General features: G+C 42.0%; 1 protein-coding gene across 1 annotated transcript; it reads right to left on the reverse strand.

Annotated features, from left to right (window-relative positions):
- Positions 1 to 1,620: 1,620 nt before the first annotated feature.
- On the reverse strand, positions 1,621 to 11,652 carry LOC138910968 (uncharacterized protein DDB_G0284459-like). The gene is made up of 4 exons (XM_070207489.1): positions 10,097 to 11,652; positions 3,437 to 3,638; positions 2,847 to 3,053; positions 1,621 to 1,884 (listed from the first exon to the last, which is right to left on the reverse strand). Exons 1-4 carry the CDS (start codon positions 11,650 to 11,652, stop codon positions 1,621 to 1,623), a joined length of 2,229 nt encoding a protein of 742 aa, XP_070063590.1.
- Positions 11,653 to 16,462: the final 4,810 nt, after the last annotated feature.

Consider the following 16,462-nt stretch of genomic DNA (forward strand, 5'->3'; position numbering starts at 1 on the left):
TTATGTAGTTTCTTGTTTGTTATACTAGATATTCACTGTCGCACCTTTGCAGAAGATCTGCCTGTCATATATCTATATATATGAAATGTCTTCTACTTCCCATAGCTTGGGTCTTTTTCTTATATGGGCAATATGTGCTTGGACTTTTTGCTATGTTTTTGTGGAAATAAACGCGCGTACCAAAAATAAATCCAAACATTACAAAAATAACTAGAGAAAATTGCTAGCCGAGCAGAAGAAGAAGAAGATGAAGACGAATTAGTGGCAGCATCAAAGATCAACATGATGGAACTGCCCGCTAGATGCTGCTGCTGCTGCTGTTGGCTGATGAATAATCCCTGCAGATCTCTGATGCACATACTATATATATACACGTGCATATATATATATATATAGTATATATTTAAATGAGTGTGTGTTCCATTTGTGTAAGTTGTTGTTGTTGTTGTTGTGGTTGCATGAGATGCTGCTGCCGTTTGTTAGTTTGAAGTTTTTGTTTTGATTTGCTTGGCCTGGCCGCAGTGCTGTCCGTTGATGTGCTTCTTCTTTCTCTCGTTTTCTAATCGAAATGTGTTTTTGTATCTTTCAACTCAAAAAAGTGCAAATTTCGGGCTCCAATTTAAATGTTACACCTGTTTTACTTTTTTAACTAAGCGCAAGGCGCATCAAAAGATCATTTCGTAAAATTGGGGCAGTTTTGGAAGAGAATACTTTATAGTAATTGTTGTTGTTTTTTTTTTTGCGGCACTTTTGTAGTACTTTTTGTTGGTTTGATTTTATTTTTAAAGCACTTAAGTTTTCTCAGGTTTTATTTTTTATTTCTATTTAGTTGTTGGACTGCCTGATTATGTCACGCTCGATGCTTAACAATTGCTTTTTATTTGTATTTTATTTATTTTTTAATGCAGTTGCGTATTGACTTTTCCTCAAAGCCAAATGCGTTTTCATTTGACATTAATGTGAAGTAATCGTTAAACATGTATTTATAAGATTTTTCCCTATACCAAAACACACACACAAACACGCACAAATTATAAACAAATTCGCGACAGTTAGTGGGCCAGAGTGAGATGGGTGTAGAGAGCGAAATATAGCGAGAGGGGCGGGGAGAGAGAGAGAGAGAGAGAGAAAAGACGCGTGTAAAAACACGTACCGTTACACGTTAGGCAAAGGCCTCGACGTACGATGGGCGAGAACGATACACAACCGACAAACGAAGATTTGAATCTGTTTCTGTTTCTGATTTGGAAAATGCTCAACCGAGAAAAAATATCCCGAGCGTTGTGGATTTTCTGATTGCTAGCATGTGGTATATTTTTAATTTCCCCAATGGCGGCGGCCCAAGGCGAAAACTGTTTTTGTTTTTGTTGTTGTTGTTGTTATTGTTGAGTAAATGGCAAACACAGGCGCTAGGTGGAGCAGCTGCGCGCGCATTCGATCAGCTGGCCACGGACAGGCGCAGTACTTACGATCTGTAGCCCCAAAGAGAGAGAGAGAGAGAGAGAGAGAGCGAGAGTGTGAGAGAGAGGGTGTGTGTGTGTGTGTTTGACTGAGAGCGGATGCTGTGTAGGGAGCAAACCATGCAGCCATGCAAAAGGGAAAGGGAAAGGGGGCAAACGTTTACGCTCCCATTCGCTCACTCACTAGATAGTCATCGTTGTGATCGACAAAGTACTCCTCGAGAATCCAATTGTCGCCGGCGTATCGGTCCACGGGCATATCGCACAGTGCAACCAAATCGAATAGATTACGTTGCCGCTTCAATAGCTGGCAGCGGCTGACCTGAGGCCTATCAATGGCCGCCTCCCGGTTGTCCCCATTATTGTTGCCATTTGAAGTTGGCGCCGTCGTCTCCTGCGCAACATGCTGCCGCCGTTTGTAATGCTGCTCCAATTGCCGAAAGTACTGAATCTTGACGAGCTTCTTTGATCGCCAGTCGACGCGACAGTCTACGAATTCTGTGTGTGTCTGGTCTGCTCAGCCGCTCAATTGCCGTCGCAATGGCCACCACCACCACCGAACGGGGCAGCCCGCCCCACCCAACGAGTGTTAATGTCAAATGATCAATTGAACGAAAATAACAAGCACACCCGCGACAGGCATTCCGAGGGCAGAGCAATTAATTTAACAGATTATCATCATCAGCTCACGCCAAAGGGCAGACGACAAAACACAATCGAAACGAATCACATGTGTAGAATTTACAAGTATTATGCGATCGCTCTAGTTTTCCTATGAACAAATACTTAAAATTCCTCCTCTTGGAACAGTCATATTAAATATTACCAAAAAAAAAAAAAAGAAATGCTTTAGGTTCTTAAGATTAGATTGGATATGCAGCCTGAGTTTGGTTTAGCTATGTACTTTGACTGCATTTCATAAAAATGAATTGATTACGAAATGGATTTAATCTATTAAGACCACAAAACTAAAATTTCAGACCTTACGATTACGTTTAATTTTCTATTTAATTGCATGTATATATTTATTGTGGCAAAGCAACTCATTTCAAGTGTAGAACCACAAAGAGAGTTCAGTTTGATTATATATTTAGCTCGTCACTTTCTTACGAATGATTACAATTTAATCGCAAAATTAGCGCAACGCCGCAACAGATAAGACTCGGGCTGATGATGAGTGAGTGCAATGGCGCCCAGTGAGAGTCATCATGAATGATAGTGCGAATGCGAGTACAATTTCGAAAAAAAAAAATACGAGCATTTTGTTGGGGGTAAAAAACAAAACAAAACAAAGAAGAGAGAACACGAGACACCGGCGCAGTATTGAAACAGTTGGTTTTTGGGCAGGTGTTGGATAGGGTCGAAAGGGGTTTTCTGTCAGCTTACAAGGTAATCACTATCGTGATCAGCAAAGTATTCGATGACAATCCAATCCTCTGTGTACGGCAGAAAGCGCAGCGCAGAACACTCCAGCAACAGATCGCGATAGTGATCGATGCGTTGGGGCGCGGCCAGTTCACGCATTTTGAAATAGCATGGAATTTGGGAGCTCTCAAACTGTTTGGCAGTCAGCTGGGACTTTTCCAAATAGCGCTTAAAAAACAGCATCGTATCGGGCGGTGATTTGATAACTGATCGAGGGGCACACTACACACATTAAAGATACAAAATTGCAAGAAATTTGGCAAGCAGAGAGCGACGAATACGCCAGCTGTGATTCTGATATGTGAGGTAAATAAAATATATACTAAGAAAACTTGATCGATCATACATAGGTGTATGTAGGTGTGTCTGTGTATGTACACTATACACAATAGTTTCTTAATATTACTGTATTGCTTATTCTTTCTTTTACCATATTTAAATAATAACTTTTTTTTTTTTTTAGATTTTTCAATTAATTATTGTTTGATTGCTCAGCCTAAATCGTTCGTTTGTTTTGTTGGGTGTTGTTATAGAAAATGAAAAGTTTTTACCTTAGCTTGCGATTGGCGATTGTTGCGCCCGCTGTCGCGCTCGTCCTTGGCGCGATCGCGATGCCGGCGCCGTGAGCTGGAGTGTGAGGTCTCCTCCCTATAACGGTACTTATGCTGCCGCCGGCCAGTGACGGGCGATTTGCGATGCGAGCGCTTGGATCGCTCCTTGCGTCGCCGGGACGACGAGAGGCTGTCATCAAAACTGAAAAAAAAAAAAAAAGATCAAGAAAGGGATAAAGAGGTAATTAAAAAACGGGTTCACAAGCTGGCGAATTACTTAATAATTTCAATATATAAATATATATATGTGTATAAGTAGAAGTATAGATCCGACAACAGATGAATGGCCGTCCTTGACGCAACGCCCAGCACAACTGTCGAATTATTAGCGCATTTACGAAAAGCAGCCAGCCAAGAGAATTGGACAGCAAACGGAGCCAACATGGAAAGCTACTTAACAGCGCTAAGCTGGCTGCTGCTGCTGCTCCGCCTTCCCGCCAAGTTCTTGGGCCAGGCCGCTTGAGCGTGTGCGTATGTGTGTGTATGTGTGTTGGCGAATATGCGAATTTGCGTTACCAATCAAGTTAATCAACTTGGCCGGATGGCTGACTAGCTAACTGGCTGGCTGGCTGGCTGGCTGTCTGCCCACCAGAGCACTGAGCGACATGCCTTTGAGAGTACGCTGTGAAATTGAAAAGTCGTCGGCCAAGTGGCAAGGCCTATGACACGGCACAAAATCCCCAGCGTAAGAGCTTAAAGTACTAAGCTGAACCCAAAGGCAGAGGCAACAACTGTGCGCGAGGCCAGAAACTGTGTCAATAACAACAACGGTAGCCATATTACATCAATTGAACACACACACGCACACGCACACCCCAACAACTAGCGACACGCCCAAACGAACTCCACATGCGGGTGGGCAGGCGGCAGTCAGTGGCCGCCATGTAGCCAAGATCTTAGCATGAATCAGCAGCTGCTACGGCCTGATCCGATTCGATCTGAGCGCAGATAACTGACCTAGGCAGGGGCTGCCGCCAAGAAGTGAAGACAAGACCGTATGCTAATAAGGTAAACATCGCACCGACAAGAGAGCTGCTCTCAAGAGACAAGAGACGAAATACGACAAAATTTTAAATTTGATTTTCGGTTTATTCTCGCCCACACGTGCTGCTGCCGCTGCTGCTGCTGCGAGCGCCTCTAAATTTGGTCACAAAATTATGAGAACGCAACGAAGCTGAAAGTGACTTTGACTACAAGTACGTTACACTCACACACACACACACACACACACACACACACACACAGATGCCAGTGCACAGCTGCAGAGGCACATAGATACATAACAAAAAGCTCAACGCCTGCGCTCACTCTAAGTCAGCTTGAACAAAAATACAGTCAAGAAGTCAGCGCCCGGTTTTGTATGTAGGCTCAAATCTCTAGGCTCTTGACTGTTGGCTCGCGGCCAACATCAGCCGCACAACAAAAGATCTTTGACTGGCGTCTGGTCTTAGCGGCAGCATATGCCTCTTAAGGCTGTAAGGTAGTTCATATTATGAATATACAATCGAGAGTTGTTTAATAAGTATGTGGCTAAGAACAATTCAAAATGACTAGAGAAACCATTGAATGTTTATAATTAATATGGTTAATTTTTAGCAGCTGCTTGTTAACATTTGCATTAGCTGCGGCACGCTATTGCTAACATTTACCGGATAAACATTTGCACGTCATGTTAAACTGACAAATATTAGCAGATTATGTTAACAAACAAATACTGTAAATGTTACTAACATAACTATGTTAGATTACAAACTCCAGAGACATTTGTTATACCTTTGTGAAAGGCATCATAATTTTGCGGAAGACATAGGAGACAACTGCCATCCCCTTAACTATATATGTTCTAGATCATCTCCGTCGAAAAATAGGCTTTTGTAAGGGAAATTCTTTTCGATATCAAGATATCTTAAGCAAAATCATCATTATATAGTTCAACTATGCTGCTTATGAGTCAAACCTTATCAAGATCGCACTACTATTTTAAAGCAAGAATCTGTTTTCTGCTTTCCAGGGTATTCAATCTTCGGCGAGCCGATAGATACCTTTACTCTCTCGTTTTCAATTAAATTTTGTAATCTATATTCCAAAGATAGACCAATCTAGCGCTTATGGAAATGTACAATTTTTTTGTTTTTGCTGTGGCTTATTTTCAATCAACCCCCGATTGAAAGACTTATAGGCAATCATTTTCCAATACGTTGTATTTCTGGTCTGGATTTTGATTAATAATGCGATGCGTGCAAATTAGAACAACATTTATGGCAAACTTTAATTGGATATTAATGATGAGACGTCGATTTTGGACTTGTGAAACTGTTCGCACTTGTGCGCACACGAAAGTCAAGCTAACATTAAGTAGCTGCCCGATTTGGGCGGAACGTATTAAGACATTTTTGTTGTTGTATAAGGTAATTGGCCAGGCAAGTGATTGCCCTGGGGCCAACTGATTTTGGCTTATATAAATGTGAGTACACTTCAAGTAAAGCAAACATGAATTGCTTGTAGAATCAGTTGAATGGACGGGCATATATGTACTTCAGATTGTTAACGATCGAAGATACTCAGATATGCAACAAAAGTAGGAAAAATGGTTCATTGCAGATAAGATAAGATAAATAAAAACTAGCAATAAAATCTACTTACTATGTACACAGAGTTTTATTATGTAAAATGAATATATATCTAAAGACTTGATTTTAATACCTACAAAACGAATCGACGGCACTGCCTCAGTGCATTGCTCAGTGACCCATTTATCAATTTTAAATGATAAATTTATGCTTATTTGTGATTTCTATTAGGAAGTTATGATACGATAAGATACTGTTCTTAATGATGTAATAATGTAAGGCAATACGCGATCGACAGACACACCCGTAATAATTTATATAGTCGTATATATTTCCTAAGAGCCATGGTCAGCTAAACGATCTACTTTGAGGTTGCGATTTTCGCAATTAGTTCTGAGTTTTCACAGGTAATACACAGATTATCCAGCCCACCCCCCTTTTCAACGTAGATATACTCATGGATGATATATATTTAATGAATGTCTTGAGAATTATAAATATTTGTTCGTGTAGAGTTCTTGCTTGGCCTTGACCGATTCTTTCAATTACACTTAATTAGCCTTTTATCAAGCGAAACCCCTTGACTGAATAAACATGTCTACAGCGACTTTGTCTTGACCAAGTTCCTGATACATGCATATCTTATGGCAAGCAAATTCCAGCACATTTATGAGTAAAGAGTGTGTGTGTGTGTGTGTGTGTGTGTGCTTTATTAAGATGACAAATGTCTGCAAATTGACAATGGAACAAGAGTTCATTCTGCACTTCACTTTAAAACTCCCTGAACGTTTTTGTCGGTCAAGTAAATGTATGTGAATCGACACATGTGTGAAAAGTTTCTTTGCGCTATTGAGTTATGAAATTAATCATTCCAAAAACCAGTTTCTCGCATGATTTACATAGATCTCAGCACAGCTGAGACACTTTAAGCCCACAAGCAGCAGCAGCAGCAGCAGCAGCAGCCGACAAACATTTGCTGCGTTGCGAGAAATTTGTATATATGTATTGTATATAGATACATTTTGTTTGTGCTGACCCTGAAAATGCCATAAATACATTAAGCAAAAGCGTACCGCGTCCATATGTCTGTACCCCCATGATTTACCCCACCAGCCAAGAAATGCATAATAAAAAGCGTTAATAATTTGTTATTATTGTTGCTTGATTTTCTGCTTCCATTGAACTGTGAACGCATGCGTCACCGTTGGTTATTCGGCACAAGAAACTAAGAGATGGTAGAGGAAGGAAAAACACTAGCTGGGAATACTTAGTAATGGTTTAAGCTGTTCAAGAAAGCAAAACAACAAGCACAAAAATGCCATAGCACAAAAATAATTGTGCAAGTTATTAAAAAAAAAAATACAAGAATAGAAAATAATCAATAGTCATATTATGGAAATACGTAGAGAAAACCCTCGTAGTTCTTCTACCTTGAAGCTAACATTCGTAGATCATTAACTTATTTTATTTCAAGCATATTTAGCATATTCCTATAGAACGGAATATAAAGACAATTAAGCAGCCCTGGTTTGGCAAGTCTTGAATAGCTTTATACGATTCTTTTTCAACGCATACATATATATATATATACATTGATTAAAGTAGAGGTCAGTATTTTTTAAGTGAAACATAATGAGAAACCGGAATTTTTGGCTTGTGTTTGGGCTAAAAGCAAATCGATGACAACAAGTCTTGCCAATGGTGCTGTTAGTGGCATTGTTGTTGTTGTTCTTGCCATAAATGACAACAAAGTGCCGTTACAAATATTGTAAAACAATAAGAAAAAAGAGTTGATATGAAGAATGTATAAATAATACAAATAAAGCGTATTGGGCGCACAGGGCGCATGAGTAACGGCAATATGCAAATTGATGCGAATCGAGGGCGTCGCGGCGTGCCTTCTGAGTGCGCCCAACGCCCATCGCCCGAGGCCCAAGGTCAATGGTTGCGTCTGCGCAAACAGACCTCGACAACAAAGCAACAGACACCGGCAAGCCGAGCGAGCACATCAAACAAACTGCGATCACTGCAAATAAAGCAGGCAGACAGAGACAGATGCGACAGACGGCCGAGACGGAAAAACTGGCAACTGTTGGGTAGCTGTGCTTTGTGCGTCAGGGCGGCCGCTCGGTCATGTCAGGAGCAGAGCGCGGCGCTGAGTCAGCGGGCAGGTTGGTCTGGTCGTCGTTCGTCAGTTATGCAGGCGTTCAATATTCAAGTCTGCTTGATCTCTGGATCGCGCGCGTATGTGCGCGGTTCAATGAACGTAATGTAATGTATACCCTACACACAAAACAATGTGTGCACACAGCTACTCCGGCGGACAACAACGAAGCCGGCCATTACAGTTAACAAAAACAAACAAACAGTTAAGCAGTCAACAAGCTAACAACAATTTGGCAAATGGCCGCTGCTGCCCTCAGCTTTTAGTCGTTGTTCGATCAACAACACAAAATCTCAAAAAAGGAAGCAATGAAATTTTATGAAAAATATACAACAACAGATCGCAAAGATTATACTATATTGTATTAATATTATTGTTATTATTATTATTATTATTATTTTGTTTTGTTATTGTAGTCAATCACCTTTGGCTGAGTGCATTTATAGGAAGTCAATAAAGCCAATATAAATCATTGCGCATAAACAACAGCATTTCCCCAACTTGCGGTTTAACTGAGATTCTAAAAGCTCAACGGACAGGGAATATGGCTGGTGCGGTGGGGTGGGCAGACACTAAAAAACATTGCATGTGCAAATTTTCGGCCTGCCTTGCAGTTGTCGGAACTGCACGAGAATAGTAAGCTCAAAAGTCAAGACAACGTCAAGTCAACTTCATTGTTCTTGTTGTTGCTGCTGCTGTTGTTGTTGCTGTTGTTGTTGTTGTTGCTGCCGGCGGTAGTCGCATCGATTATGAGCGTATATGGACTATGGAGACAGGTCCGGTTTGTTTTGGAGCGCGATAAACGTCAGATAAACGAGCCCGAGAGCAAAACAGAAGCAAAAAAAAAAAATAATAATAAAAAACAAAATGAAAAACAAAGACTACGGCATAGCTGAAGTATGGAGCCCCTCCCAAGACTTGGTTGTTCTGCCAACCCAAAAATACCCCGCCTAGAAAAATACTTGGCTACCTGGAGCAGCTGCTGACATAATTGCGGTCAAAATATTTGAAATCTGAGCTGACAAACAAAAGTTACAAAAATAAATAAAAGTAAATTGATTTCTTGTTTTAACCTTAAAGTGAAATACAAGATTTTCTAAGGCGAGTTTAAAAATCAATCAAACAATCCTTTTATATATTTATATTCCGCGATCAATATCAACAGATATGATAAATACATAAATGAGACAGGAAAAACTTAGATCACAGTCTGTACACTAAAAACATGTTGATTTAATATTAAAAAACTTCTAGTTTCCTAATTTGCTTAATATATCATTTAGAATAAAATTAGTTTTTTTTTTTAAAACAAAGTTGTGATAGTATGAACAAAAAATGATGTCAGTGTTTAACTGAAAATGTATATGCTTCTCATAAAATGTTACCCCCACTTAAAAGGGTTTCCTTTGGATCAACCCAGATGCAAATGAGGCCAACAACGAGAAAAGAACGAAACAAATCGTTTGCTCCAAACGAAGTGTGCCACTCCAGCTTGGAGGGCCGAACGTGCCGCTGGCGGCACGTAGAACATAAAAACGCTTTCAAGAGGTGCCCAAGCGTACCGTATGAAGCGGCGCTTAGCTTGCCTAATGAGTTGAGCTGCGGCTCCATAGCCGCATTCGTAAGTTTTATAAGTAGGGGCGGCGTGCTTGACCAAATTTGGCAGAGAGAGAGAGAGACAGAGAGATCTTGAGCGGACCGAACGTCAACAATGTGAGGAACGACTTAAGTTTAAAGTGCTGACAGAACGCTTAGTTAACAGCGACAACGCCGTGGCAGAAGCGAACGGAGCCAACGTTGAATAGCTGCTGGTCACCAATTGAGTCTAGCTTCAATTTCCGCATGCTGCTGCTGACAGATACTCACTTATACTCACATGTCGTGGACCCCAAGTGCTCGGACCGACGTCGCGTCTGCTGCTGTTGTTGTTGTTGTTGCTGTTGCTTGGAGCTCCTGAGATTGCTGTTGTTATTACTGTCGACATTGGTTGGCAGCAGCACACGGTCGGGATAGAGCGGCTTGGGTGCCCACGATGCTGCGGCCACATAAATATCCGTTCGAGGCGTAGGCGGTGTCTGCGGCTCGGGTGTTCCAGCCGCATAGCTATAGTAACCATCCTCGGGCTCATCCACTACCGAGAGCCGATGCTTCGTTGTCGTTGTGTTCGTATTGCTATCGTCGCTATATAAATACTCATGCATGGATCGCGCATATTTGGCGCTCTTGCGCCGCTGCTGGGCTGGCGTTAACGGCGCTTTGTTGTGACTAGTTTGAGTGCTCCGGAATGCTGGCGGCGACTGCATCTCGTCGTGATCGGGCGTGGCGCGTATCCAGGAGCTGGCAGGCACATATTGACGCTGCTGCCTGTGGCTGTGCACCACCTTGGAGAAGTCCACGTACAGCGCTTCATCTGTGGCAGGCTTGCGCTGAAACTCATCGTCATCTTCGTCTTGGGGCGTGGCTGGTGCACCCACGGAACTGTAGAAGCTATAGTTGCTTGAGGATTGCGAATAGGAGCGATTGCGGCAGCCATAGAACTCATCTTCGAAGGGCAGTCCTTGTGGAAACTTCTTTGAGTAGGCCTTCTTTAACTTGGGCGAATCATGCGAATCGCTGCTCCCCGTCGAGGAGGCACCGCCTTCGCCCTCCCCAGCTACAGCTGCTGCTGCTGCTGCGCGCTGTCTTAGGCTAAGCTTGGGCGTTACCGGCAGCTGCCGACGCTGCGCCAGCGGCGTGGCCTTCAGCGTTATGAGATCATTGGGTTGCTTGCGCTGCGACTGCGTCTGCTGTGGCGGCAACGGCGCTGGATAGTTCTTGCTGGAGCGCTGTGTATGCCGTGCCGTCGGACAGTTCTCCTTAGCGCAACGCGCATTTGTGGCCTGGTAGCCGCGTTTCTGTGGAGAATTGGCGGATTGCTGGGCTTGCTGCAGCGCCAACTGACTTGGTTTTCGGGTGGATGGCACCTGAGCTGTAGGCGGCGCTGGCGCACGTGGCTTGCCATAACGTGAGCTCGAATTGGGCGTGGCACAGGTGTTCTCAATGCGCCTGATCAGCTTAGGCGTCAGCGGTTTGACATTGCGTTGCTGCTGCTGCTGCTGCTGTGGCTGCAATTGCCTATTGCTGCTGCAGTAGGTGCTGCGCCAGGGCTGCTGTCTGCTAAAGCCATTGCTTAGGCCCGGCTGCTGATTCAGTGAGCTGGACGAGGAGCAGGAGGAGCTCGAGACAGTGTTCGTTTTTTGACCGTTGCTCTTGGCAGCTGTTGCTGTCTTTGTTGTTGTTGTTGTTCTGCTGTTGGCACCATTGCTGCTCAATGGTTGTCCAATCTGTTGGTTGCCGTTGTTGTAGCCACAACTGCCACGTGGCACTCGAAAGGAGCTATATGGACGAAATCCGTTGGCATATTGCTGTCCCACGATCGGCATTTTGTTAGCTTTTCGTTGTTTAACTCGTTGTTATTAAAATTCGTTGTTGTTTTCTGATATTGTTGATGTTATCATTGACGATCGTTTTGGTTGTTGGCGTTAAAATTTAAACGACTGCTTGCATTTACTTTGAACGCGCGCGCGAAATTTTAATTCCGTTTTATTTATATTTTTTTTTTTTTCCTTTCAGATCTTTATCTTTTGTATCTGCAACATTTGAAAATGGCGCAAGTTGTTGTTTTTTTTAATTGAATTCTCAATGCTGTGCACACACGCTGACTAACCCAAGCAACACGCTACATGTACCCATAGCCCCTCCCTCTTCCACGGTCACATGGCTAATCCCTAATCCCCAACCCACCCACTCATTTCATTTCAATAAATTATCGAGCACTCTTTTTTTTTTTTGTTTTTTGTGTAATTAACACGTTCTCATTGGCTTATGAATTTTGCTCGTGTCAGTCTGTTTTCAGCACTGTCTCAGCCTAACACCCGCTGCCCGATAGAGCCGTGCCACATGCTTGTTGTGGAACGATTGCATTTATGAGACTTCTTGCTGGCCGCATTTGTTGCTGTTGCACATGTCAGCATTGCGAAAAATTGAATTAGCTGTGAAACTAACCCTGAACCTAGCCGCGATTTTGTCCGCCTTCCCCCATGCCAGTCAGCAAAAGCAAATCCAATTGACAAGTTCATTGATAGGACCCCGAGCAGAGCGACTAACCAGTTTACTTTGGCTTTATGCAATTTAAAAAAAAAAAAAAAAAAAAACAAAAAAAAAACGTTGGTAGAAAGTGGCAACAACAGGTCCTCCGACCAGTTTTCATACAATTTTTACTCAGCTTTTTTTTTTTTTTGTAAATAGTTTTTTCACCTGAATCGAAAAGGAAACGCAAACGGGTCAAAACAAAAGTTGAACCACAAACAGCGACAACTTGTTGCGGCAGCTCCAGCTACAGCTGCTAATACCTTGGCTAATGACTCAAGTGACGACAGCAACAGGCCGTGAGTAATGCGACGAGAGTTCGTATACGAAATGTATATATCGGAAATGCGTTCAAATCCTCTGCAATTCAGACGCTATCAGCATGTCCGGCTACGATAGTAGCTAGTATTTCCATATCTTGTAGGCGTCTGTTCGTTGTCGTCGTTGCCTTCGTCATATCTTATCAAAGTTAGTTAACCCAACCAAGTCAAATGCTTGGCCAGAACTGGCGTCTTGGCGTTTGGCGTTTACGAAATGTGAACAGCATTGAGAATTATCATGAGTATATATAATTTTTTTTTTTTTTTAATTAAAAAATAGCCCTAAGCAAACGCTATTTAATTTGCAGGATGCATCAAAGAATTGCTTAAGGCTGTTGTGGTTGTTGTTATTATTGTTGTTGTTGCAGCTATTTCAATATGCACTACACACTACAGAGACACACGCACACTCAGACACACAAATTGCACACTTGACAGCTGCATTTGTTGCAATTTATAAACACTATTTTTGCAAAAGTTTTACATTTCTTTCATAAAGGCACTTTTGCTTTGTTGTAGTTGTTGTTGTTTGTTGTATTTATTGTTGCTGCTGATGTTGAGGCTGCACGGCGGCGACGTCCGAAGCCAGCACCTCCATTCGCTTGCAAGTTGTCGTTGCGACTGAGCTTTCGTGGAACAAGTCCGCAGCGAACAAGTGTCGGTTGCTTGAAGCTCGCCGCAACGGCGAAGCTTCTGGCTGTTCGCTGCTGCCGTCGACGCGCATTTCCAGTTTACAGTTCGATCATGCCCAGCGAACGGCGGCAGCAGCAGCGTGCGTCGCCACATGTTGAATTCGCCGCGGACCGCACGATGTGCGTGTGCGCCCAATTGACAGCTCACACGCACGCACACATGCACACATACACATTGAAACAATTGAAATTGTAAATATATATGTGTGCAATAAAAAATATAAAAAAACAATAAATAGCGGAAATACGGCAATGTTTTGACACTTGAGTATAATTTATATACCCTGTACCCAAAAATGGGTGAGCCTGAGTTTAATTTAGTAGTCCGTGTGCTGCGTGTAACAATCCAAAGAAAGCATCTCACGCTCTATATATTATCTGTATCTTTCCTTCGTGAGCAATTCCTTAAACAGTCGCTTTTACGCTTGGCTCAAATTGTTCAGAAGTTGGAATAGATATTTTTTATACTTTTGAACCATTTGTAATACTATTTTGGTAGAATTTAATTACAATTTTTGCAAATTAGAATCTACTTGAGAGCCATCAATTGAACATTCTTCTATTAGAAAAAGATATATGAAAAAAAAAATATCCATATACTTCTCAATTCATAAAATTTTTTCATCTTTAATCCTTAGTTTGACTCTTTTTATTTTCTCTCCCAAATCGATGCTCGCTCATTTCTAATCAGCCCATTTAGGCGTCACATAATTTTGAGATTTTTTGGTTAACTGACTTTATGTTGACACTTCCGCGTTGCAAGGTGTCGGATGAATAATGAGCCGAGCCAAGCCGCTGCTTATGCCATTAATCTGGGTACTGGCGAACACTTGGCAAGCGGGTTTTTATTGCTAAATGAAAAGGTTAATAAACAAGGCGACTGTTGCGCATGAATTCCAGAAGTTTACGACAAAGAAAGCGACTCAGCTAGTGGCAAATAAATTACAAAATGCGACACTGATTAAGCCAAACGCAGCCAAGACTCTGTCGAGGGGGAGAGCAGCAGATGCTGTAGCGGCCGTGGCTGAGGCCATGCCAAAAAAGGCCAGGCCAAGTTTATAAAATAAAAAAAAAATATAAAAAACAATAATAAATGCGACAACGTCGCACCTCAGTTGTTGCGTTGTCTGCGCGTTGTTTTGAGTAATATGCAAATAAGTTTTAAATACTCAGGCGAATAAATTAAATCAACTGCAGCAAGGAAATGCAACGGGCAGGACACACGCCTACGCAATGAAACATCCCCGTCAACTCCGAAGCGGGTTAATTGCAGTTGGCACAAAGAAATCGCAATCACTGCATAAATTTACAGTAAGCTGACTAACTCGAGAGGCAAGTCCGAGGAGGAGAGCTGGAGAATGACAGGCCAAACTTGTGACACTTACAGGAACACGAGTTTCACCTGCCTTATATGGCCAAATGTCTTGGACTACCTGGCTGCTGCGCGCTTTTTTTTACTGCCTTTGCGATTAAAGAAATGATCGTTTAAAAGCACTTGAGAAGAAAAAGCGAACACTGCAGGAGTCGCTGCGTGGGCAGGACATTGTCATGAAGGTAAATCTGACGATACACAATGCTTATACATTTTGCTGACAAGTCAGCAATCAGACATCGTACTACAAGCCAGAAAGAATAGTCATTATAGAATGTTTCATATGAAAAATCAGTGCATACCCATTCAGTTGGTCAAACTGACTTTTACAATATCTTCTTATGGCTATTTTTTTGGCTATAAATAGGTCTATAAATATTTTCAAGTAGAAGAGAATGAATTGAACGAACAAATGTACAGTCGAGTTTGGAGTGTGCTGAACCCAAGATAGTTAAGAATCCCTCAACTAATGAGCATCTATTACGAAGTCTGTTCTACAATGTGTGGATTCTGCCTTTGCAATATATAAAATTCGATACTGATCAAAAAGAGATGGAGGGTAGAAAGGAATTGTCTTGTTCAATTTCAATGCAATATAAATTTTTCATTTTTAACAAACTCATCGCACCCTCTGCAAGATTATACAAAATATGATAATGTGGATAATAGAAGTTACTATATAACTTTGTTACTCACGTTGGCTCCTTGGATATATGTGATGTGTTTGCATCGATCTCATGTCTCCGACGCTTGGCCGCCGATCTGGTGTGATGTGTCTTGGTTAGGCGCGGACTAATTATAAAGAACAAAATACCAAAGATATAATAATGCAAAAAACTAATGACTAATTTTGTTGGCTAAGCATATGCACATATATGCAAGAGCAATATTTGCCCCTGGTAACATATATGCTATATGTTTATATAAATATATATATATATTCTTCGTAGTTGAAATGTGCAACTTACGGCGACGGTGCTTCAGCTAAGGGTGGCGATAGATCGCCAGTATCGAGTCGTCTACGTTTGTCTCGTGTGCCGGCTGAGGAGCGATCCCTCGAGTGATGGCGTCGCCTAGTTCTCGGCATCTGTAATGGGACGCACAACACAAACATATAGATATATTAATGCATATAAATAAAAGTTCCCATGTGCATATTGTACAAACACACACGCACATCGTGCCTACGTCACAGACTCAAATCAGTCGCAGTACAACAAATCAGTGTTTTACATTTGCTCAAACCAAAGGCAAAGGTGAGTATCAGTCTGCATGTGTGTGTGTGTGTGTTTTTCAATTGCAACGATGATGCGCGTACGACTGTGTGTATGTGTGCGCGTGTGTATGTGTGTGTGTGTGTGAGGGGGCTTCATTTTTGTCTGTACTTTTGGCAACGAAGGCGGGGGGTAGGCGTAGCATACCTTTAACGCTTGATTTCCAGTTGCTTTTTGTTTATGGAGCACACCAAACTCGTTTTGCTGTTGCACTAAAACTTAAAGTCAGCGCGAAAATTGATTTTTGTGTGTATTGTCTGTTGTTGTTGGCTGCTTTGCAAGGCGTCTGTCAAATTTACGCAGCTGCCTGTTTTGCTTGTTGGCCACTTTTGGCACGCATGTGTTAAATGCAGCGTGGCAGATAGGACACTTTGATAGTTTTACACTCTATTTTAGGCATAAAAACTTGCTAATCACTGCAAAATTATTATTTTCTTTTTGAGAAA

The sequence above is a fragment of the Drosophila virilis genome, chromosome 2, assembly GCF_030788295.1.
Source record: "Drosophila virilis strain 15010-1051.87 chromosome 2, Dvir_AGI_RSII-ME, whole genome shotgun sequence".
NCBI classification, from domain to species: Eukaryota; Metazoa; Arthropoda; class Insecta; order Diptera; family Drosophilidae; genus Drosophila; species Drosophila virilis.

Coding starts and splice junctions, on each gene's coding strand:
- LOC138910968 (XM_070207489.1), bottom strand. CDS start 11,652: ATGCCGATCGTGGGACAGCAATATGCCAACGGATTTCGTCCATATAGC. Junction 3,639..10,096: donor TCCACGACATGTGAGTATAA/GTGAGTATCTGT, acceptor TTTTTTTTTCAG/TTTTGATGACAGCCTCTCGT. Junction 3,054..3,436: donor ATCGCCAATCGCAAGCTAAG/GTAAAAACTTTT, acceptor CTGTTTTTTAAG/CGCTATTTGGAAAAGTCCCA.